Below are 25,213 nucleotides of genomic sequence, written 5' to 3' on the forward strand. Positions count from 1 at the left end.
GCCTGGAGCAGGCAGCGATGGAGCTCCTCGCTGCCGCCCTGCCTCGGCTCCTACGGTCTCATCCTCCCCGTTTGCCTGCTCTGATTGCATGTGACTTTTTGAGTAGATGTGTTTTTGCTAGAAGGGAAGGGGAACAGGCAGGAGAGGAGGGAGCGGAGCTTCAGCCTGTTCTCTGTGTGCTCTACCCCCCATCCAGTGAGCGCAAGGGGGCTTGGGGGGGGGCTGCCGCCAGGCTCCGGCAGCCCCAGGGCCCTCTGCAGCAGGCAGAGCCCCCTCGAGATTAGTCGTGTATGTAAACTGTTTATGGTTTCAGAACATGTTTTGTCTGAAATGCGTTTCTTTTGCTTAAATGGTACTTTACTTCCCAAGAGCTGCCTGGTCACCAGGTAACTACAAGAAGGGAGCTGTGGATGCTAAACCCAATTCAGACAGCTGAATGATTGCTAAATACAGTTTTAAAATGTTTTCAAATATTTACTCTCTTCTGTATACCTTTTCTTCAGCAAAAAATGACAGTATTATTTTCAAACAAAACAAACCAGAGGCAGTGACAGCAGGTTAATGCTCCTGGATGCTTCTGCCATTTCAAATCTGCATGGAAAAGCTCTGCCGATGGCAGCTCTCGCAGCAAACCGGGCTCCGTTGCCCGGTCCTGGCAGAGACGGATACGCTCAACCACAGTGCGTGGCTGAAGAAAGCACATTCCGTGTTCAAGCAACTGAAGGACTTTAATTAAAACCAGTGAAAAGAGTTTTAAGTATAGAAAATACTGATCTTGTGCAAAATTATTTGCTCTGCTTGAAAGCTAATGCTCTGCTTTAAGTCTGTTTTTATATGTCTCTTGGACTTGAATTATGGCACATTAATTATGGCCAGAGGCAATGAAGAAGTGTTATTCCTTTACAAAGAAGATGGAGAAATTAAGTTAAAAATAGTTTATAAAACAGTGTTGTCAGGCACAGGCATTTTCCTGCCTCTGCTGGGTTTCTGTTTTCCATAGACCAAGGAGGAATTTGCTCACAGAACATATGGAATTTTTATATTACTCAGCATAATTAAGTGTAACTGGTTAAATGAGTGCAGCAACTGTGGAGGTCGCTAGAACAGCCATTAACTTTTCCCTGCTAAGTGAGGTGGCAGCTGGCCAAAAAATCATTATCTTCCTCCACTCCCCCCACCCCCCCCCCTTTTTTTTTTTAGTGTTGTTACACAGGATTTTTAGCTTCTGTCAGAAAGAATGAGGAGAAGCTGTGTGCACGTAACACTCGAGTGTGCTGTAGTACTGCACTCCCCGTATGAGGCAAAATTTGTTGCAAGATCTGAAATCAAACCTAGAACACCAGATCCAAGTGACCTAATGATCTTGTAGGACCTGGTGCCACCTGGAAACGTTGCTGAGCTTTATTCAACAGGAAAGGAGTAGAGAAACAATAAATGCCTACCACCTCCTTTGGAAGAAGAATGGAGTTTTCTTTAAAAATGTAAGCCATATGGCAAATGGAAGCTTTTGATAATTCACAGATCAAAGTGAGGGTTTCTTTCCTTATGCTCCGACCTATTAGTGAGTATTCTTAAAATAGTATCGCTACTTCGACTGTCTGCTGGGCCACATTGTCATCCAACTCTGCTGAAGAGGATGCTCCGGCTTGTTGCCCCGTCCCGTCCTGCAGTGTTCGTGTGGTCCTGTCACAAGTCTAAGATCAGGGAACTGATTCAGCTGAAAACTAACCTAATCAAGTTAAAAGAGAACCAGCCGTTAGCAGGAGCAGCTCCTTGGGCCAGCTCCCTGAGCCCCGCACACCCCCAGCACCCGCCGGGCAGCGCTGGCACTGCCCAGGAGAAGGTGTCCAGAGCCTCCATAGCGCATCCCACGAGCAGCCAACATTAGAGAAGTTGGTATACACAGATTGCCATCTAGTGGCACAGGAAAATGGGCGTTCATAACTTTACTTGCTCGAGTTTTGTTGACAGGGGATGCTGATTGAACCTAAATATTGCTGCAAGGCTGCTCTGAAGTTCTTACCATTCCTCCTGGTGCCTGTAACAGTGCCGTCACCACTGCGAGCAGCAGGTTTGGAGGTCAGATTATATTTGCCCTGCTTCCTTCCTTTCTTAATCCTGTGTTTTAAATTTTCAGGATATTTTGGCTAGAAAGTAAGGCCAAAGAGGGACTTTGGGAAGAAGGTTCATTGTTGGTGCTACTTCTCCTGGGTAAAATACAGATTCAAGGTCAGGGATGCTCTGACCGTGCTCACGCCTTACACCAGGAGGTGTAGGGAAGCCCCAGTGACCCGGTCAAAACCCTCCTGCGTGTGGCCAGCCCGCATGAACCTGTAGGACGTGGCATTTTCCAGCAGTTAGCTTGAATTCAGCAGCGGCACTGGGTCAAGGCGTTACTGCCCAACTTTTAGTTCACTGCGGAGCATGAGGCTCCTGCTCGCCCTCGACTGCAAGGTGCCATATTGCACAGGAGGTCCCCTCCCACGAGGAAAGCTGGACGCATGCTCTACGTGAGCCAGCCTTGCTCACCAGCGATCTGCATACCTCCTTCTGCCTTGGGAAGGATTCATCTCGCAAGTTCGAGATCTCGTGTGTGCGTCTGAGTCACCCTGGCTTGCCTTTACGGTCAAAGGGTGTGACTCATCTGACTTATCTTAAAAGCAGACTACCATAATAAGTGCCTTATACAGCCTATTTATTTCCATTGCCTGTAAAGCCTCGAAGGATGTACTCATATCTACATCTGCATTACAGATATCCATCTGATAAGGCGAATCCCACAGCAGATGAGTTGAAATAAAGGCCGAAAACACTAAGTATTGAGAACCACAGCAATATAAATATAGCAGTTAAAAATAGTTCATTGGTGTAGAGAATGATGCTGATAAGTTGCTGATAATGGTATAGGTTAATGAGCAAAACATAAAGGTATGCTTTTATTCTGGTTTTGTTTTCCCAGCAGAACTAGGGCACTAGACTGTGGTTCTGCTTTGCCTGCTTAGTGACCTCCAGACAAACTCTTTCCCTTCTCCATGTCACAATTTCTCCCTGTGTGGTACAGAAGTTATAATAATTACCCAACACCTTTGTAAACCGGATTGGCTGAAACTGGTGAAAAGGGAAAAGGTATTTTATTGTAGGAGAAAACTGGAGCGGAATTATAATCCAGGAAGCTTTGTTGGCTTTCTAAGCTTCATCAAATGTTGCATTCATGGATAACTCTTGTGCTTGAAAGTCAACGCTCTTGCCAAGATGTATCATCTGAAGATTTGCCACCTTGCTTAGCTGCAGGTTGTAAATAAAAGAAACTTGATGATAAAAGAAAAAAGCTGCAAGGACCCAAGCTGGGAAAAGACATCGGCTTTTTGGTTTGGATGACCCGGGTCCGAGCCCACCACGTGTGTGTGGCACAAGCCACCCGCACCAAGTGACGAGCAATGTCGATCTTGGTCTGTGAGGGGCTGGAGCTGGACGTGCTGTAAATCCCAGGCACCTCAGCGGGGCTGAGAGTGGGCTCCGGCACTGAGTGATGGGGTGGGGATGACGGCTGAAAAAAAATCTGCAGTTAAGAAATCTTGGCAGAGGTGCAGAGGGGATTGAGATACTATAGAAGCGCAGGCCAAGGCTGTTTATACTGCCAGAGTTTCTTGGAAGAAACTAGCGGCGTTTCGGCATCTAGCGAGCCCATCTCTACCCAGCACGCACCATATGGCGTGTTCGTATACCAGTCCTCCAGCTTGTTGTGATGGTTAGTGTATTAATCAAAGGTTATATGAAAAAGAAAACAGGACCATAGCAACCAGACTAACACAGCCGGGTGGTATCTAAACATCAAGCCCATATACATTAGAGCGAAGTGAGTTGTTTGGGGGATTACACTTCAGGTTTCCATGGAAAAAACTCCCATAGAACATACTTCCAGCCGAATTACTGTGTAAACTGAAGAGAGGTTTCAGAGCTTCAGCTTGATGTTTTTAATGAGTATTATCTAGCTGCTGCCAGCACTTTACAATTTCAAAATTTAGCTTAGCTATATTTTCTCCAGGGTCTAGAATTCTGCCTGTATTTGCTTTGAAAATAATGAAGGAACAAGAAATGGCCTCTGCGGTTATTCAATCATCTGCTTAGCAATCCAGAGTGAAAACAAGCAAACAAATGTGCTGGAGGTAGAAGCTGGGAGAGAGCTGAATGTGACTGCTTCAGAGCTACTTACAGCATGAAAACACTAGTGTCTCCTCAAAAATGCTGCACGCACAAAGAGCATGCCGACTCGTTTATACAGACAAAACAATCAAAGAAATAGGAGCAAAAATCCCTACAAATCACCAAAGCCAATTAATTACAAATTGTGGCAGAAAGGCAAGAACTGTTGTTGTATTTCTCCAATGTATATTTAAGAAGCTTTCAAGTGCCATGGTTAAAGGGGAATTCAGCATAACTTAAGGAAGATACCTTCTCTATTTAGGGATGCATTGCCTCCTTTCAGCAATGCAGTGGAAAGTCATTAGCATGCTTAAAAGTAGCCTGGATTATGCACAGAAAGGAATAGCTCGGCATTGGCAAGGAAAGGGGCCGTATGATTTTAAAGACTTTTTTTTTTCCTTACGTCCAGTATTTGAAGTCCATTTGGATCCCCAGCATATTAACTCCGCTGAGTTTCAGCTGGTGAGATTCTCCAGGTCAGTAAAATTAATTTTCTTACCCAGAGCTGGACTCCAGGGTAAGAACAAGGTATTGTGCGGCAGAATTACTGTACTATTGCAAAACAATATTTTGCATATCAACTTGACACCTATTTCTGGCTGTGAGTTGCAGGTACTGTGCAGTATTGCTAGGACATATTTTAATAACAAAATAAGAAGTTCTTCCTTGCTTTTAAAAACATGTTCTGACATAATCTAATTTGAATGTTTTCATGCTACTCAAAATGGGTTAATTTTTAATAGATTATGAACACTTACCACATTCATATATAATTCATGACAGAGAAAAACTATTTTAATAACTTTTATTATTTGAGAATAAGAAGGAATATTTGGTATGACTACTTAACAGTTACAGAAGTTAGGCTGATAGCGGTTTTTACTGCTTCTGTGATTCAATTGGAAATAATTATTTTCATAGCTCCCTGCCAGTTCTTCCTTCTCTCCCCCTCTCCACCCAGCAGCACACAACCTTAGTTACAGCCCCTCGCTCCTGCTGACAGGGGTGCTCACGGCCGCGCGGGGAGGACGGGTCACCCCCAGCCTGAGGCGAAGGCAGCCTGGAGAAAGGCTTAGGCGAAAGGCGAAATTAATAACAACAGTGCTCATGGGCCCCAGGTATGACCAGAAGAGCCAGACCTGTATTTAGAGGAGTGCAGATGTTCTGAGAGCTGACAGATGTTGCTCCAGCTGCCTGTCCGACAGAATTGAAAGGGCACGTGCAGCTGGGGCCAAAGTCTCCGCTGTGCCTGCAGTCGCGTACCGGGGGGAGCAGATGGGAGAGGCGACAGCCCCCGCGGCCGCATCCTTCTGGGCAGCACAGGCTCCTGCACCCCCGCACCCCATCGGTGGTCCAGGGTGGTCCTGACGGGAGCCAGCCGGGCTGGGAGAGCCCGCCACCGTGTTCCCACTTTGGACTGGAAGGGCGAGCTGATGAGCAGCCAAAGCTGATAATAAAGGATGATATCTGAGCACAAGTCACATGTACACCAAGTCAGATTTCATTGATAATTGAGCGTTTAAGAATTTTAACTTTGCCTGTTCACCTCCTCCCAGTTTTGTCCTCCTGCTTCTTATCTGTAATCTGCAATAGATAATCCGTTCACAACCCCGATACGATTTAATGGCAAGTTAACATTCTGTTCCTCTCCTTAGCTTGGGTTTCTTTTGATTTTTCCCCTGCTAGTGAGGCTTTGCTGAGAACTAACGATGGGCGGTTTTGTAGCTTGTGGACGAGCTGCAGAGCAGGCTCTGCATCGCGTGAATTCGCTCCGAGCACTGAGTTCTGTGTGAATGCACCTGTCTGCTTATAGACCCAGTATCTCGCTGTAAAGCTCATGCCAGCCCAAAAAAGAAGTGACAACTGGCTAAACATGCCAGATCTAGATGTGAATCCAGAATGTGTCACTGTTGCAGCTCTGCCTGTAGGAAAATTTCCTTGTAATTTATAGGAAAACTGTTTCAATTCTGCCGTAGCAGAAGCCAGGAGACAACCCAGCTCTTTTTTTTGTCATCCATTTCCCAATCCCAAAGAAATGGAACCTACAAAAAAAAAAAATTAGTTATTTTGCCATTTGCTTGCACGCAAACAGAAAAGGCATTGCTATTATTTTTGTCCCGTATTCCCCAATTAAACCAATCTCTTTTTTCACAAGGTAAAATTTTGGATGCCTTGTAAAAATATCTGAAAGATACTGAATACAAAAAGCACAAAGAAGAACCAAGGGGGTGGGTTTTGTTGTTGGTTGGGGGTTTTTTTGACCATTTATCCTCTGCACCCTGTCTATAGCCATAGGCAGATAGTGGCAGGCAGGAGGCAGAAATCCGCCGCAGACCCCGCTATACTCAGACAGAAAGGGAAACACTTGCTGTTTCTCAAAAGGCAGCTTGCTCTCCGCTTTGGGCGAGCTGTGCAGCTCCCCGCAGGCTCCGCCGAGTCCCCTGCACCGCTCGGCTCCCAGCCCCGCTGACGGCCAGATGCGGCCAGGAGCATCCCGCGGCTGCATCCCCTGGGAGCATCCCACGGCTGCATCCCAGGGCTGCTCGCACACATCACTCCCCAAATCCCGCTCCAAGGCATCGTGTAGGGCTCGGTACCGCGACGGGGTGGGAAGCGAGGGGCTTTCAGGGTAGAATTTACTATGTATCACCACGTCCACTATGTACGCTGTGATGATTTATTTATGCAGGGAAAAGCCAAGAAAATACTCCTGACTGAACAGTGCTCCTGCCTTTTACATTTAAACAACTTCATAGCCAGGGAATGTGTTTTTCCTCTCTCTTTTCCTGTGTTTTTCATGATCATTTGTTAAATATATTACAATCCACTACTTACCTCACTCTGAAGCTCTGAGACTTTTTGTGGCTTTATTCCCTCCTGGCATTCTCTAAATAAATCACTGTATATTCACAACAGATCTTAGGAGAAGTGATAGGAGTAACATGTGGAAAATGTAATCCCATGCATATGTTTAAGCGATCTGCTGTAAAACTACCTCAGCAGCTATAGCAGCACATCAGCACGGCTGCACTGTATCCTCCATCCTTGCGTGAAAGTTTGAGCCTATTAATGGAAGCAATGACTGGGTGGGAAAACTATCACTAGCTAATATGTAGACAGGAGGATCATTTTCAAATTTAAGCTCTACATTCACTCCAAGTCTGAAACAAAAATAAGAATAGATTTGAGGCAGAATTAGGCCTTTTAAGCCTAATTAAAGCTCAGGCAGAACATTACGATCTTCATACTTAGCACCCAAGTTAAGATCACTTGATTACTGCAAATTTATTCCAAATTAACAGTGGTGCGAAGGAGTGAAGAATTAATCCAATGATGTGGGCTTGGACCAATCAATCATTTATAATTATGATATTCTTGTCTTTTGTCAATATGCATATTTAAAATTTAATTCTGATACTTTATTCAGATATGACAGTGAAATCACCAGAGATTAGCAACTGAAATGAGAGGCCTGTTCAATTAAAAAAAAAAAAAACAACAAAAAAACCCCACGCAAACCTTGATATTTAAAGCTGGCAATGTTATTTAAACAATAAATAAATGAACAGAATTAAACTACCCCATGGCATCAGAATTATCTTGATTGTGTAAACATGTGAATAAATAAATGTTTAACAGATACTGAAATTAAGTTTACATGAAACATCTGTGTCTCTCAGAAAGCTGTTACTGACATATAAAACTGTGAATTCTCAACCTTCAGAACAAACCTACTATTACATGATAGTTAAGTACATCTAGTCTAGATAAAAGGATTTAGATTATAAGAATTCCAGGAGAGTATAAAATACCCAGAGAAAACATTAAAGCCAATTGCAGCTAATCAAGCAGATGTTCTTGTTACTGAATCATTGCTACTGAAATCCATGTTCAGGGCATTCTTTTTCCACGTAAGATTACATTCACAGATCCCTTTTCATTCTTTAGCTTTTAAGAACAATACAACTGCTGTGGCTTTTATTCAAATAAAATGCAATTAAATGATTTAATTGTTTTACTGAAGCACACATTTTTTATGGGAAAAGCACCGAATTGAGAACTTGCACAAGCAGATTCCACTCATAGCAGAGTGCTTACCTTTAGCTGTCGTTAAAAATGACATTGTTCTGTTTTGCTTCTGCTATTTCAGTCTGCCTTCAAACAACCCCCCCATACTCCTCCGCAGATTGCTACAGCTCCAGAATTAGCAAACCCATTTTACAATTAACTGAACTCAGGCCACTTAATTCCCAGATTTGTTTAACTCTAGGCTGGCTGCTAAAACCAGTGACCTGATTTGCAGAGGATTGCACAAATATTCCTCCAAACAAACAACAATTCAAAGTGAAATAAGGACCCTCTTCTCATGTGTTGCATAATCCAAAAGCACTCAAAGCCACCATTTTGCATGTATTTAAAGACTGAAGTAGACCCAAAATATTCAGTGGTGAAATTGTATGTCTAAAAGGCATTGAGAAAGTTAAAATACAGAGTTCTAGGCTGATTATTTCAGCTTCTTCTCTAAATAACATCTCAATGGTTGATGACAGTAAATGAGGCCATGAAAGAAAATTTGATGCATATTCTTCTAGTAAAGATGATGGAAAAAATAAGCAGCCTGTGCTGAGGTAAAAGGAAGAGTAATAAGTGACCAATAAACAAAGGTGCAAACAAGACTAACAACAGTTTCTATTAATACATTAGAACAAAAAGTAAAAGCAAAGTACACGACCGTTACTTAACAGGGAAGGAAAGCAAGTGCTGCACGATGGTGAGGAGGTTAACATGCCCTTTTTATGTGAGCCCTCACCAAAACACTGGCTGTGACCAAATGCTTACACCCTTAAAAGGTTTAGACTATTTCTGTAAATTGTTGTGTCCATGGAGGCTTATTAAATGATACCAGAGGATTCTCAGGGAACTGGACAGAGCAATTGCTCAGCCACCTGCAATCATCTTGAGAACGCATGCAGCGTGCAGGGATGGGGCCACAAACGCTGTGGTTACGGAGGGACAAATAAAGCACTTTTTAACAGCAGGACCTGAGGAACAAACATTAATGCCTATAAGGAGGCTGGAAAATAATTAAAGGAATCAGTCTGTAAATACATAGAAGAAAATGAGGTGACAAGAAACAGCAAATATGGGATTGAAAGGGAGAAAGCAGGTTAGGCAAACCTAGTTACCTTCTTTCACAAGTAACTGGTCTTTTTAAAGACAGGGAAGGAGCAGATGGGATATGATTTACAAGAAACACAGGTCAGAAAGGTTTACTGTAGAGATTGAACTGTGAGCACAAATTTATGACTGCATCACTATTAAACGCAGGTGATATACCCAACCCTCAGTCTGCACTAGTGACTATTTTAATCAACTTGGGGGATGAAATTTAAAGATGATAACAAAGTGGAAGGCATTGCAATCACTTTGGAGATGGGATTAGAGTTCAAATTGATCTACATAAATTGGAGAAATTATCTGAATTTTTCAGATGGAATTCAGTACAGTGCACAATGCTATTTTAAAGAAGAAATGTCAATGCCTATAAACAAGATGGGTAACCATGGGCTCAGTAGCATTTCTGTAGAAAAGAATTTGGGGCTTGCAGTGGATAGTCAAACATATTTTTTTTTTCAAGAAAGAGAAGAATGACAGGGGAAATTAGAACGAGTTCACCATTATGTAAGAGGCTGCTGCCAAAAGGAAGAGAATAAGCTGTCTTTCATGTCTATTGTGGCTAGAATAGTAATAATAAAGTGCATTAAAGGGAGGAAGAAATAGGAAGAAATAAGCCTGACATCATGAACCATTTTCTAATCATAAAGTTAGCAAAGCACTGACAAGGTGTTCAAGGGAGATTGTGCCATTTCCCTCCAGCTGGAGTTTTAAAGGACAGGTCAGACGTGTCTGTCAGAAATGAGATAATCTTGCCTTTACACCAGGTGATGGACTTCTCTAGGTCCTATCCAGACTGACCTTCTACAGCCGAGAGCAGAGGAGGATGTGGGAACAGGCAACCTTCACGCGGGGCACTGGAGAGGCAGCCACGGAGGCGGCCAAGGGAACAAAGCATGGGCGTTAATCCAACAGGCAGCATTAGAAAACTGGCGAGACAGCGGAGGGCTCTGCGTTCAGCCCTGCGGAGTGGGTCCTGCCTGCTCTCCCATGGTGGAGAAATGGGGCTTCGCCACTGACTCCCTGTGCCCACCCCAGCCCCATAACGGGGGACCCGTTTGTATCCTCAAGGGGAATGTCAAAATTTCTCAAATCCCACATAAAATGATTAAAGGTAATCCTGTACCTTGCTGGCTCAGGGCTTTTAAAATAAACCAAATGGGTATCTGGCAGAATTTGGCTAAATGAATCTGTAAGAAAGCAGAGGGGCAAGTAATGTGACATCTGCTGCTGGCATTAGTTAAGTGCAGACGCTGCATTCCTTAGATCTCCTAACCTTGTCTGAACCAGTAATTTTTAATTGGGACAAAACACTGGAATGAGAAAATCATCCTGAATTTAAACATTTCTATCTGTGATTCAATAAAGCAGCCACACTACCAGCACAGCCTTGCCAAGATGCTAGATTATCTTTCCATATTGACAATTAACATTTGAACTGGCCACTAAAACAATGAGAAGATTGACTCATATTAATAAAGTGAAGATTACATAAAGAGAGAAAAAGGCACTGAACTCGTTAAAATCCTCCATAAGCTGTCGTGAGTCTTTAGTGTTTGTCTTGATAGTATGAGGACAATATGACCTTCAATTTTCTTGGGTAATTGAACATGAACAGGTTAATACAGTAAGTTTTTAAGATGGATTTTCACTTCTGCAGATTGTATCCTTCACTAAAACAAAAGGCCTCTATGCACATACTTTTCAGACTCTGTACATTTCTGAGGTAAGGAGCTGGCATCGATCTATCAACACTGAAATTCTTTTCTCTGCGGACGCGGCTAGTCCGAGCGCAGGCTCGGGAGGCTGGGCATCACTTGGGCCTGACGTTGACTGGAGTGGAGGTACTAGCCAAGCGCCCTAGCCTGTCAGGTTTATTTGTAGATGAGGATATTTGTCCAGAGTTGCCTGGCATAATTATTGGTCAAATATTCATCTTGTTGATTCAGCTAAGTCTCCTGCTGAGCTAAATGGGAATTCTGCCTGAAAAAGAACCGAGAAGCTGGCACCCACCAGAGTGGGATAAATCACACCCCAAGTAGGAACTTCTGGATTTTACCCTGAGGCCCAAATGGCCTTGAGTTTAGATTCATAAAAACTGCTGAAGATAAGCCTTCGCTGGTGCTTGCTGCCAATGGGCCTGGAAAGATTCTGCCAAAAAGTTTTGGGACCAGCACTCAGCTGGACCATTAAACTCTGCATCTTTAGTGGCCTCCCTCTGACAGACTTACTGGTGGACAAGCTGCATGGGAGGAAACCCTGTGCAGGTCCGAGAGGTGAAATATCCTCCTGTAATGCATTTACCAACTTGAGATGCAAACCACACATTCACAAAGGCGAAAACACACCCCGTGCCGCAGGAGCTACCTAACACTTTGCGCCGGGGAACAGGCAGTCTAGAGGGAATTTTCCTGACTCCTCTTCAGCAGTAAATCATTATTCTCCAGACTTGAGAAAACACAGATAGGTAAAGAGTGCCTTTGGCAAGGTCTGATTCAAAGCCCAATGGTAACTTCATGTCACTGCAGTGGCCGCGGGCAGGACAGAGAGACAGGCTCGTGGGAACTGGGGCCGTCCTTCCGATGGAAGCACAAAATGCTTCTTACCTTTGGCTTCAGCTCTTGCATGGAAGTGGATGCAAATTCCATGTCTGAAAAGCCAATAGGTTGGGTAGATCAGTAGGTAAGGCAGGTATCCAAGAACATTAGATTTTCCTATGCTAACAGCAGAAAAGCAAGAATGTTGGGAAAAAATGAATAGAAGTATGTATGGTAAGAGCACTGTAATTCCAAGAATGATGTGGTGTTTAGTGTGTACAGAAACAGAGCAACGCCCTTCTTCCTAAAGACACGTAATTACAGTACAATTTTTGAGAGAGGCCTATTCCAGGACAAGTGTCTAATTTTAGGCAATCTTCCACTTCACCATTCCTGATAAGGACCAGAGAGTCCTTGCTTTTCTAATGTCAGTACTTCCTGCAATAAAGCAAAGAAGTAGCAGGAGGAAAAAAATGCCCTTAAGAGCACAATGCTTGCAGTCCTTCCCAAAGCATGGACTGCTGTTTGGCTAATGGCCTGCTGGCTTTGATTAGGAAAGCACAAAGCTGGCAAACACAATTGACAGACTTTCCAATTACAAAGCCTCCTCCCACTTTCAAACTGTGTCCCAGAGAGCTGGACTGAGAATTCCCCTCTGGAGAAATACCCCGTTATGTTTTGCTGGGATAAAGATGGTCAAATGCAGCAGGACTTACACAAATTACATACATCTGACTCCATTCCTCATCTACACAACAGGACAACAGAACCTCCCCATCTCACAGGATGCTCAAGGATAACCACAATAAATAATCTGAGGTCCTCACATCTTAATGTATTAGGGCTTGCAACTCCCAAACAACAAAAAATACTTTAAAAACTCTTCTAATCCCATAGATCGTGTAAATAAATTGTTTAGTTCTGAGAGGGATGCTATTTAACTAAATTTAAAAGTATAGCAAAGGAAGGATGTGTCCACTTACAGGGACAAAAGGTAGCGAGACAGTGCTACAACACAACGTGATCCACACTAGGGAAGAGCTTGCCTGTCTGTATCACCCAACGGTTGGAAAGGCAGTGAATTACCCAGAGAAAAAATAACTTTATGTGTTTATGGACTGCATATAGAAAATGAAGAGACTTGCTGGTAATGCGAAAATAAAAGCTGGTCAGAAATATTACAGCTTTATACAAAGAATGAGATGTAGCAAACGTTTCCTATTGCCAGGAGGGCTACCCAGCACACACCGCCTCTCTGCTAATTTGACGGGCCATGACTGAACTGAATCCCTTGCCCATGACAGGGAACAGAAACCCAGCTTGAAAACATTAGCGGTTTGACTACCTGGGAATGGCAGTGCTATTGATGTTGTGGGAGACAAGCAAGGAGGGGAGAAGGAGGGGAAAGGCTTCCCAATGCTGAGCTGTGCCAGCCCCGAGTCCTGCCTTACCCTACGTCAGAAGCATTGCAGTACAGCAGATATATAGTAGTACAGCAGATAGATATATAGTAGTACAGCAGACCTGTTGTAGCACGAGGTATGCTGCAGGCCCACCCAGTGGAGAAGCAGGAAACAGCAAGCCCCAGTCCCTCCATTTTTTGTTAAGATGCAGCATGTAACACTAACAGCAGACACTCCAAGACATCTCAGTGAAAACACAGACTGAAAGCTTGTTCAGGTAAATCAACTGGCATAGTGAAAAGATGCTCTCTCTTTCGCAAACCCTGCTTCTGTGGTGTAACGTGTTATACCCCAAAGAACTGGCTGTTGTTTTAGCTAATGTTGTTCCTAAAAACATTAGCAAACTTTTAAGCAATGGTATCGATACAAACTAATGCACTGTTGGTGCATTAGTGAGCGACTCCCTCCCACTGCCTGCTCTCGGGCTGTGACCCAGCCCAGCCTTCCCACCACGAAGCATCTGCCCAACTGCAACCGTTGGTCCCTAGAGGAGTGAGAGTCCCAGTTCCTTCGTGCACAGCTTATCCAGTGAAAACATCCTGGTGCCGATACCTGGAGACAAGCCTAAGGGTGTTCCAGCTTCTTATTATGGACCCAGATGAAAGGCCTCTACAGTGACCCAGTCTGGACCGCTCAGCTCCTTGGAAATGCGGTAATCATTCTGGAGAGATGGCAATGCAAAGCACTAGCGATGCTGCTGCACAGCGCTGTTCGTGCTCCACACACAAATCCAGGATGCTCCTCTCCAGCCACGAGGATGGAGGAACATCTGGCTTCACACAAAATACCAAATCAGTCCCTGTTCTTTCTGGCTTCTGATGGTATTCATCCATCACTAAACAAGTAACAGCCCCTCAAGAACAGATGCCAACACCAGTGCACAGATGAAAGGTATAAGAGCACCGAAAACCCATGCTTTTTAGTAAAGGACATGCCATGTAATTTGTTGATACTTACTGAAATACTACCTAAGAAACAAACTGAACTGCAGTCCCCAGCTGCCTCATAGCAAAACAAGTGACCTGAAAAAACAGAGTCACTGTCAAAACATTGACAAACTGGGATGAAAAATGGACAAACTGGGAAACTTTTAACTTTTGTAGAATAGGAAGTAATTTCAAGATTTGGTGTGATAACAAAAGTGGTTTTAAAAAAAGCAACACTAGCATTCATATTTGAATGCTTTAAGCTGGGTTACATGAACACATCAAGAGACAACGCAGGATGGAAGCAAGTAATGTTAGTTTCATCTGAAAACTAGATGAGAATACTGATGTTAACAGACTGTGGGGGAGAGTTCAGATTTAGAAAGTTAAAGGAAAAAAAGTCCTAATAAATATGAAATGCACATGTGGGAGTAAAGAATTACAGCACACAATCTTGTCATTCTATGTGATGGCAAGATTAAATTGCCTGAAATGTAACTAAAATTGAAGCAAGATCTAGGACAAAACATTATTACAGAAAATCAATGGAATTGATTTTGGAAAGGCAATAAACACAGTCAGTGGAATCACATTAATTAATGTACCAGAAACTTGGGATATTTAAGACTACCAGTCTAGACATAACATTCTGTTTTTATAAAGTCCTCTATGAATTGAAGTGTTTGACCTTCTACTCCCATCCGCTTCTCTCCTGCCCCAAGAGACCAGTTAGAAATTCACTGATCAATTCTCCACAGTGTGAGCTGAAGATCACAATATGCTCCTGAAACTCACTGGTCAAACCTCACTGCTCGAGTAGAGCATGTAGTATCCTCTACCGCCAGAGCAAGGATGCTGTGAACATATATATCTAAATAAATCTTTTCATATGGTCTTTCCAAACTCAGCAGCTGTATTGCCAGTGCTATACTGAGACAAGCTAATTTTAATGTTTTTCATCTGCATTTAGTTTGCTCATGCTATGGTGATAGAAAAGGTTATTTCTAACAGTTTAACACATAAGTAATCACCCTGGAAGCTATCTACAGAATCAGTGCAAGCTTTAAGAAATGAACCACATTCATGTATGCAAGGTAAGCTTAATTAGCCCACTTCACAAAAATACAATATTTGAGTATTAGAACCTGATGTGCTCAAGGAAGTATGTGAGCTTTTATACTTACTAGAACAATTCTGTATTTAATTAGGCATCATTAGTAAAGGTAATCACTGTAATTTATTTGTACAAATACAGGACATCATGCTCTATCAGCAGGTAATGTTCTTCATTAAAGGAGTAAGAACTTTGTGCACCAGGGCACATGTGATCTACTAATCCAAAGAAATCAGAACTCCAAAGTGCAAAGTAAAACATTTTGTTAAATAAAATCGACCCACCACTTGTACTTAGTATAATTTGTAATAACATATCAAAGTAGAAAATTATCTAGGCTCTTGAACTGGCTTCTGGAAGGAAACTGAAGTTTCTTATGCATATGTATTTTAATATTCATTGTAACAGTACAGAATGCAAGTCAGAATGGTTTTGTGTATCAGTGTTTGGTTCCTAATGGCTTTACACTCATATGACACTTCCCACAACTCCCAGCGACACAAGCAAAAGCTGGCTCTGGCCAACAAAGAATGACCTTGTCAGTAACTTCTAGTGGCACTAGGAAAGTATTTTTAGGAGAACGTGCAGAACTAAGGGAAGAGTGAACAAAAATGCGTGCTGAGCCTTTGAAATTATTCATTCATGTATCAGTAAGATGAAAGCTTTTTGAAGATGCATTCGCACATTGAGTCTTACCAGAAGGTGTTAATGTAACACGTCTGACCAGTGATTCAACTCCTGAAGTCTACAAATAGATCACTCCATGGACATGACAGATGAACATCAGACTAACACCTGTGGCAAATTCAACAAAATGAAATCCCTTGGATTAAATTGATGAAGAAATGGTAGTTATAATCTACCACTTTGTTAGAGCTTTTTCATTGCCAAGGCATGGGCAGGGAGTTACTACCTATGTAAGTAACCTCCCCTCCCCAGTATGAGTTAAAATTTGTCTGTATCCTCTTCTTGCTTAAGAATTATCAAGTGCTTACATGAAGAACAACCACTTTTGCTTTCCCACTTCTCACACTTGTTAGTCACAAGTCTTACATCACAAACTAGATTATACTTCTCATGTAAGATTATGTATTTGTGACTGAAGCAAGTATCAAATCTAACTGAATACAATTTTAAATATGATTTTGCTTCAATATTGAAGTTTCTATTTTAGTAATTGAACTCCATTAAAAAAGAAAAATTAGAAAAATCAAACACCTTTTTCAAAATTTAAGGAAAATTTAATCAATATGCCTTAAATTATTTTACAGTAACTACAATACTGACAAGCATAACATTTTCAAAATGTTGTTTTTCTTGGAAGTACTGCAAAAGAGATTACTCTTCATCTACTAGTATGTGCACCATTAGGAAAAGAAACTCTAGTTGAAGTCATTTTCAGAAATCCAAGTTCACATATAGCTACTTAGACATCCAAATGTATTCATATTTCAAGTGTGACAGAATTACAGATCCCTTTAACTTTTAAGCATCTGTTTTCTAATTCATAATTTAAGTATCTTAAATCCTGAAATACTATCACATCAAATGAACAAATAAATGAGACCAAAGAGCTTAAGAGTATATTTGTTAAAATACAGAAAATTCTCTAATTGCTTGTGTTCATTTGTGCATTTTGCTTTTGGTAAGAGGGGAGAGCAAATGGGTTCCATATTACTGCAGATTTATTCAAAGAGTACCCCAAATCTACGGCATCTGCAGTTCTGTTAACGTTTTCGGATAAAAATCTATCAATTTATAACTGCAACCCTTCTCCCTCCCTCACTCCCCTAAAAAACAAAACAAAACAAAAAAAACCCCAACAAAACCCAAACACAAAAACAAACAAACAAAAACCCACCCACCCACCCCCCAAACAAACAAAAACCACAACCCTCAAATAAACAACCAAAAGTTACTTTTCTAAAGATATAGGAATGGGAAAGAAATTACATTAACTTGATAAGCATGAACACTTATTAAAGCTATAGACACCTCAGGTCAATTGAAAACAGTATTCAAAGTCCTAAAAAAGTCAACACAAGACATTTGTTTTCATTGTTCCAGATGATTCAAAACAGGTCTAGGTTTTGCGATAGCAACACTATACAGTTGTTTGCAGCTGCTTCTGGTCCAACTAAATGTTCCAAGTTGATGTTTTCATTTTGGCCCACTGGAGTCCAACAGTTTGGACAGTCTATTCAAAACACAGAAATGAGAGCAAAGACTCCATACAATAAAGCACAAGGGTATGCTACTAGAAGTTGTTGTCCTTCCATTGCTAAGGCAGAAATAAAGATTTTGGAAGCAGAAAAGCTGCACCAGCCAATAATCCCAGCTGTGAGAATAATCCCCATCATTCCCCTGCAAAGACAGAAATAAAAAGAGAAATCATGTAAGACTTGTAAGAATATATGCTTATAGGAGTCGTAACTGGACTCCTCCTAACACCTTTTACAGACTCTAAGATGAATTCCAGCTTTTATCTTTGACTTTTTAAATGAAATAGTTCCAGTAAAGACTTCAGAATGATGTTATTCAATTATGACAGCATAAAAAACCCCCAAAATTAACTTTGTGCATATGAAATGTAAAAGCAGTGAGTAAAATTAACTGTAGCAAGTTCCTTCTTTCTAGTCCCTAATTTCATATAGCTATGAGTAATCACACTGATCTTCTTCTGTTTGTCAAATTCAAATATGCATCTTAAATTATAATTACTTTTAGACTTTCAAGGTACTAAGATTTGTCAGATTCAAAGCTGACTGAAAACAAACTTGATATTCTTATTTCAGTCTATGTATTTAAAAGCTGTTAATTGACTTATAGATAAAACCAGTATTCACCTATCTTTTATCAAATAAATACCTGAAGACTGTTGATATTTATGTTTTTACACTTAGTACAAATTCCTGTCATATTCAAATTATATGCAGCTTCATCACTGAATATGAAAATTCCTTTTAATAACTTCCTTCACCATCTCATAGGAGAGGAATCTTTTACCAAATTATAAAGTTTAGGTACTTACTGCAACGAAAATACAATTGCAAAAGTGGAAAGTAGGATCATAGGAAGAAGACAGTATCCAAGGACACTGGCAACGCAGCCAAACGAGACACCCGTCATGCTCATTAAGTTCAGGAGACAAAACATCCCTAAACATCCAATTGCACTTATTCCATAGACATAACCAAACTGAATTTTACCAGCCTGAAAGTCAAGCAGAGTAATGCACATTAGTTACCAGAACAAGTAATGCCTCCCACAAACAAAGGGAAAAGGAAAGCTTTCTCCCCATTGTCCTCCACCCCTAATTCTTATATTCAAATTCAAGAGGCAGTATTTTCCCACAACCTGAATTCCAAGACACACCTATATTCCAGGCACCCAAAAGGCACATTTATCCTAACTTTACCTATCTTGATGAACAGATTTTGATTGAATTGTTATTCTTTGATCTGGGTTGCAAAAGCCTATGAATTCTTCAGGGTTTAATCAACTAACTTCTCATGCCAATTGATTACTTGCAATAATAATATTTACAGAACTGGTGTATAAAGACCAAAAAATTGTTATTCAGGAACTTCTTGACAAATCCAGAGCTAAAGTCCTTTAATTTGTGAGACTCCACAAAGTTACAGCACAACGTAAATTATAAAAAATTCCCAGAAACAGTTGAAGCTGAGCTGTAAAGCACTGTATATGAACAGCAGAATTAACTTGCATAAATTTTAAAAAGTCAAAATCAGAACTTTGTTTACTAACAAGTATGCAGAAAGCATGCATGCATTATTTCAAAATGTATGTATCCTATGTCATCATCTGTTTTTCCAGCGAGATCAACGCTTCCCTTATAACATCTACCAAAATGTGCACAAATGCATGGTGCTCATCACTGCAAGAACACAGGACTGTGCAGTTACTGAAGCTACGATGGCGTGTAGCTTCAAGGTCTGTCTCTCACCAACAAATTCCAAACTAAGTCTGTTTATAATCCAGCTCTCTTCTTCCTCAAATGCTACAGAAAGCAATCATATCCGCTTTAATCTTTTTGCTAGGCTAAGCTTGTTTTCTCTCACTACACTCAAGGTATTTAAAAAAAAAATAAAAAGCACATAGGAAAAAGTGTTAATTTCTCAGGAAAAGAACATTCAAATATATCTATTATAAACATGTTCATTAATTCTATTGGCCTAGTTTCCATAAATAAAGGTTACTTATTAAAGCAGGCTTAAAGTGCCCTTGGTACCAAAACACTGTTCTAAGTGTCGTAGCAATGGGAAATTTTAGGCAAAAATTAAATGCAGTGCCTGAAGGCAAAAAAAGAGGAAAAAAAACTGATTAAAAATATTGACGCTTTCAGTGACAAGGAAGGCTGTTTGCTGCTACTCTGTCATTTCGTAATTGGGGCTTTTGAGTCATTAAAGCAAAATCTTATTTCAATTAAGCTCAACTAAATAAACCACCAGGCTTCAACAGCTGCTGACGCATTAAGAAGTATAAACAATTTGAGAACAGGTTTGCTTTAGAAGTGTTTTACCAGACTGACTCTTGATAGTGAAAGCCATGCCTAATACATCAGTACTTATGAAATCACTTTTTACACATGAATTGTGAGTCTCCTTGCCACTTGAATATCAGTAAAGAAAAATGAATAAGAGTATGGAACAAAGAAATACAATGAAACAAATCAGAGAAATAGACAAGTATTAAACACAATAAGAGTTAAAAAATAAAAGAAACTCCTAAATGAAGAAATGAAATAAATATTCAAATACTTAATGTGTCCATTGTTCTGATTCCTGGTAAGATGGAAGATAACAGAGATGCTGCAAAAATCCAAGGTATGATTCTGAAAGTAAAATATCTCAATCTATAAAAAAAATCCCAAACAGGTAAAAATCTGAGAACATGGGTCACACCCATTCCTATGACAAAAGAGAGCCATATTCCTCAAAAGCAAAGTATGAAAAGAAATATCAATTACATTGAAATAATTGCCATGTAAAAACCACACACGAAGACTTAGATTCAAACTCCACTGAAGTAAAGTCATAGTGAACCCATTAATTTCAATCAGTGATGTGTGAAGCCCCAGCTCCTCTTCCATGTATACAGCTACAAATTCTTGGTCTGGATGTGCTTTTTTTGGCCTCCATGCCAAGAATTCACTTGCAATAAACCTATAGGTAGCTTGGCTTTTTCCCCCAGTGTTTCCAAGAATATTAATGCACAAACAGTAATATTTTGCAATCAGTATCTTACCAGTAATAATGTGGCTCCAAAAGCTAGACAGAAGACCATTGGTCCAGCCAAATCAGTCTCATTCATGATGCTGCCATCTGCTACTTTTAATGGGTGGAGCACTGTTAGCGTCTTCTGCCAGATGTGGTCAAAATTGATCCCCAATTCTACAAATTACATGAAAAGAATTATGCATATTTATTTCATATTTTCCCTTCCTGTCACACCCATTTACTTCACTTTTAGTTTTCCCTGCCTCTCCACTTTTAAATGTCCAGATAACATCCTATGCAGATCCAGAGAATTGAGTCATTTCATTTTTCCTCAAGCTGCTAAGTGTGCTGCCTCCACAGATCCCAGGTCTCAAATGCTCGGAAAAGGTGTTTTCTAAAGGACCAGATAAGAGCATAAGTACAGTGTTCTGGGTCAGCCCAAAAGTTCATTTAGCCCAGTACCCTGTCCCTGTAAGCGGCCAAAAGCAGATACGTATGAAAGAGTATAAGCACAGAACATGCAGACTCCCCAAGTTTCCAAAGACTGGTGGCTCAAGGATTTCTAATTCAAAGTAGTTTGTCTGTACGTAATTACCCTCAGTGGATTTCTCTTTCATAAACCAGCCATTGAGCCCACTAAAAAACCCACCCACCCCTTTTAACACTCAGTATCTCACGGCAAGGGAGTTTCACAGCCCCCTCCAGCTAGATATGATTTCAAGTCTCCATCCATACAGTTTGACCACAGTTGTGCATGAAAACCTAGCTATGGATGCAGTTACTATTTGCCCACCTCAGGCCCTGGGATGCATCTATGTAAACAAAATAGTTTTTCTTTAAGAACGCAAAAAAAGCACAGCAGGGTGGAAGGTATCATGAATAGGTATAGGTGATAGGCATCATGAATACCTATCTCTCTAAACAGTAGCAGTAAGGGTGTCTTTAGTTGTTTGGTACTGACCAATGATGGATATAAGCTGGAAACTGAAACTATCAATCCAGAGACTAACTAGACATCCGTTCTGGCATTCTGCACAGGCTATATTCTGCATAGGAATTTCTGCAGTGTTTAGCATTCCTCTTCAGCAATGAAAGATTTCCGTTCTAACCAAAGAATCAACTGAAACTAACTGCATCGATCTGTTTTACAAAAAGTGCGCAAGTTTTATTTGCAACAACAGAAACAGTAAGTGTTTCGTCATGAGAGCTGTATGAAGTCAGGTTATCCCTTTATTTAATTATGTCTTCCACAGAACAGCTGGTGTGAAGTAATAAAGCACAATTCTAAAACTGCAGAAGTTCACACAAGAACATATATTTCATATACCAAAATACAGATAAATAAAAAAAATTAATAAGAATTTCAAATCAACTGTGCACTTTCAGAAGTAGGGAATACACACCCCGTTACTCAACTTATCCCCAAACTGGGAGGAGTTTTGGATTTTGGCCATAAAGTATAAGTTATACCTTCTAATAGAGGAGGCTCATCCTCAAAATTACTTCCATAAAAAGACTGTGCTGAAGTTGGAGCGTATGTCTGTGTTGGCTGGTAAATCTGCCCTGTGTAAGGCTGCTGCTGCTGCATCATGTCGGGAGGGACAAATCCACTTTGTTGAGAATATTCATAGCCTCCATACTGCCTACAAAGAATGACATTGCATTATGGACAGATACAGGATTTTACTTTAAGCACCTCCCTGCAAAAGCAACACTTATTTTCATTAAATAAGTCGCAGCAAACAATCCTTATTTCTTCTTTTTTAAAAAGTCACAGTAGATGATCTCCTACTCAGATCCAGGCCTTTTAGGCATATAGCCACATCCATCAATTCAAACCCTTATAAACAATACTGTTAAGCTACAAGATAGTTCTTGCTATATGTGCTAGTATTGCTTTTTGTTTTTAAGTCAGAGGCCTGGAGAAGTGAGTGTTATCCGTTGACTGAATTACTACTACAGGCTGTAGACCTGAGTAGGAAAATTTTACATGTGAAACTTATTTAAATATTGTCCATTAATTACCACTGACATCTCACTTGATGCCAGCATTAACTTGCTATTTAGAATGCTTATTTGCAAACTCACTATTAGAAAACAAAGTCGCTCATACTACCACTTTTGGTCCCCACCATATTTTAAAAAATGAGCTTGTTCTCCCCTTCACTTAGGCACCATGTGTATCAAGTAGCATTATGACATATAATAAGGAGTTATGATATGGATACTAAACAGATTATGACATCTACCTACAGGATATGATGCAGTGGAAAAAAAAAAAGGGGTGATTTTCCATTTTCTATTTCACATATTCTCAATTATTCACTAACAATTCAATTTATACTGTCTTTGGAATACTTTCTATTATAGATTTTATATATAAAAACATAAATTGCTAACTTTAAAAAAAACCAACAAAAAACTAATCAAAGCTATCTCCTGTTCCTAAACAAACTCCTGAGTTGTTCTTGCCACTAACCATTTCCAAGTCTGACTACAGAGATTTTGGTAAATGTCTCCAAAATACTTTAAAAATACTAATACAAAGAACGAAAACCCAGAATTCCTTCTCCTTTCTTTCCTTGTGTTAGCAGAGTTCAGCCTCATCAGAGCACACTAATCCTCTTCAGGACGCAAACAGGCATCGACCTGCTCCATCTATCGCAGGGATTACACAGGTCACGTAACTGACCAAAACCCTCAGCCTGAGACTGGATATTCACACAGGACTCCTAAGAGCTCCCCTGACCTAGAAACATCCACCATGCCTTCCTACTAAAGCCTAGGAATCACCACTGACATCGCAGGCTCATTTATGTTGACACCATAACTAATTTTTTTCTCCCCGAGTGAGTACCTAGAGATGGACTTACAGAACAACGGTATTTCTTTTCCCAAAGATGTGAAGACTGTTCATATAATTAAGACTACTCATATAATTTCTCTTTCAATTTCCTAATCTTTGCCTTACAACGTAGAAAGGAGAGTATTCAACATACAACTGCTTTACATCTCCATTTATGGAATGTAAGTTATGCCCTTCACAACAGAGAGCAACAGGAATTCAATTACAGGCGACAGTAGCTGGCTGAAATGCCAATCCTTTTCTGAATAAACAGACTATCCCAGAAGTAAATCTTAACTCGGGCTTGGTCGCTAAAGAAGCCTGACTGAATGGCTCGACACAAGACACGCATTACACGAGTTCGAAAGGCATGCACAAGTTACTTGGTGTACGGTCTCCCGCTGTAGTCATAGGCCTGTGTCTGGTCATCAATACTGTAACTCGTCTGGAAGAAGTCTGTGTTGAAGCTGTCAAACCCAGACATCGCCAGTTATCTGTAAGAGAACAGCCAGCTTTGCTCGGGTCTCCAAACCTGGCCGGTGAGCCTCCCAGCCTGCCTCCCTCCTTCTCCCCCTCTCCCCTCCCTCAGGGCCGCCGTACGCTCCCGAAAGCACCGAGGCCCTTTCGGGAGTTCCCCTGCCCGCCGCCCTCTCCCTCAGGCCGACCGTCAGCCGCGCCGTGCGCTGCCTCAGGGCCTCGCCTGCCGCCCCAGCCCCTCTCCTCCTCGCCGGGAAGCCGGGAGCGGGAGACGCGGGCCCGGACGGACAGAGGGACGGACGGACCCACCTGCAGCCCCTCCGGGCCCGGCCCCACACCCGCCACCGCGGCCCCTGCGACGTGTCAACCCAGCGGCCCGAGCACTTCCGGGCCAGCGGGGCCGCGCACGGCGCGCTGGGCGGAGCGCCTCCACTGGGCATGCGCCGCCTCCGGCACCGCCCCCCGGCTGCGTGGCGCCTCCGCGTTGCCAAGGAGACGGGGCGCGGGGCGGAGGCAAGATGGCGGCGGAGCAGCGCGGGATGGCGGCCGCGGCCGGGAGCCGCTGCTCGCACCGCGCTGCTGCCGGCGTTGGCGGGGCTTGGTGGCCTCGGTCAGCCCCTGTCAGCCCCCTCAGGGTCCGCGGGCGGCCCGGCGATCGCGCAGCTCCGGGAGCTGGCGTTTTTCCCCTGCGCTGTTCAGCTTTCCTGTTACAGCCGAGGCTTCGAAGCTTCAGGACTTGTCTCCCATAGTTTTGCCTAAAATCTGAAGAAAAGCAAAATATTGGCTTTTAAATACTAAGCGAGGAATAAACTGCTGCCCGTATTTCACTGGGCATTAAAGCATTAGTAGTCAGTACCTCCTTTCACTGTGTTCGGCTGAGAGTCGGGTACCCCAGCTGTGACACAGGAAGAGTTACACTGATTTATCCTAAGGTGAAGCTGTAACGTACCTGTAACCGCTGATGGTTATTTGTTTTAATGTCCTCTCCTGGTGCAGCCACCAATGACATGTAAAAAAGTGAATAGTGGTTGTGAATCCTTCCATCAATATTACCCTGTCTAGAGAAGCCCAGTCAGCAAATCTTGCTGTGGTCATGAAGAGGAGATGCGATGCTGTAACCAAAATTATGGAAAAGCTGACCTTTTCTTCAGGAGGCACAGAAATGGACAAAGACAAGGCTCTAGCAATGGTAACGGTCGCATGTTCCTCCAGTCTCTGTCGCTCCCGCATTTG

At 41.8% G+C, this 25,213-nt stretch overlaps 1 protein-coding gene across 1 annotated transcript; it reads right to left on the reverse strand.

Moving 5' to 3' along the window:
• Positions 1-16,637: 16,637 nt before the first annotated feature.
• YIPF5 (Yip1 domain family member 5) lies at positions 16,638-24,426 on the reverse strand. The gene is made up of 6 exons (XM_069772529.1): positions 24,290-24,426; positions 23,887-23,997; positions 22,129-22,301; positions 20,687-20,832; positions 18,450-18,631; positions 16,638-17,782 (listed from the first exon to the last, which is right to left on the reverse strand). Exons 2-6 carry the CDS (start codon positions 23,985-23,987, stop codon positions 17,620-17,622), a joined length of 765 nt encoding a protein of 254 aa, XP_069628630.1. The 5' UTR covers positions 23,988-23,997; positions 24,290-24,426; the 3' UTR covers positions 16,638-17,619.
• Positions 24,427-25,213: the final 787 nt, after the last annotated feature.

Source organism: Haliaeetus albicilla, chromosome 27, assembly GCF_947461875.1.
Source record: "Haliaeetus albicilla chromosome 27, bHalAlb1.1, whole genome shotgun sequence".
Classification (NCBI taxonomy): Eukaryota; Metazoa; Chordata; class Aves; order Accipitriformes; family Accipitridae; genus Haliaeetus; species Haliaeetus albicilla.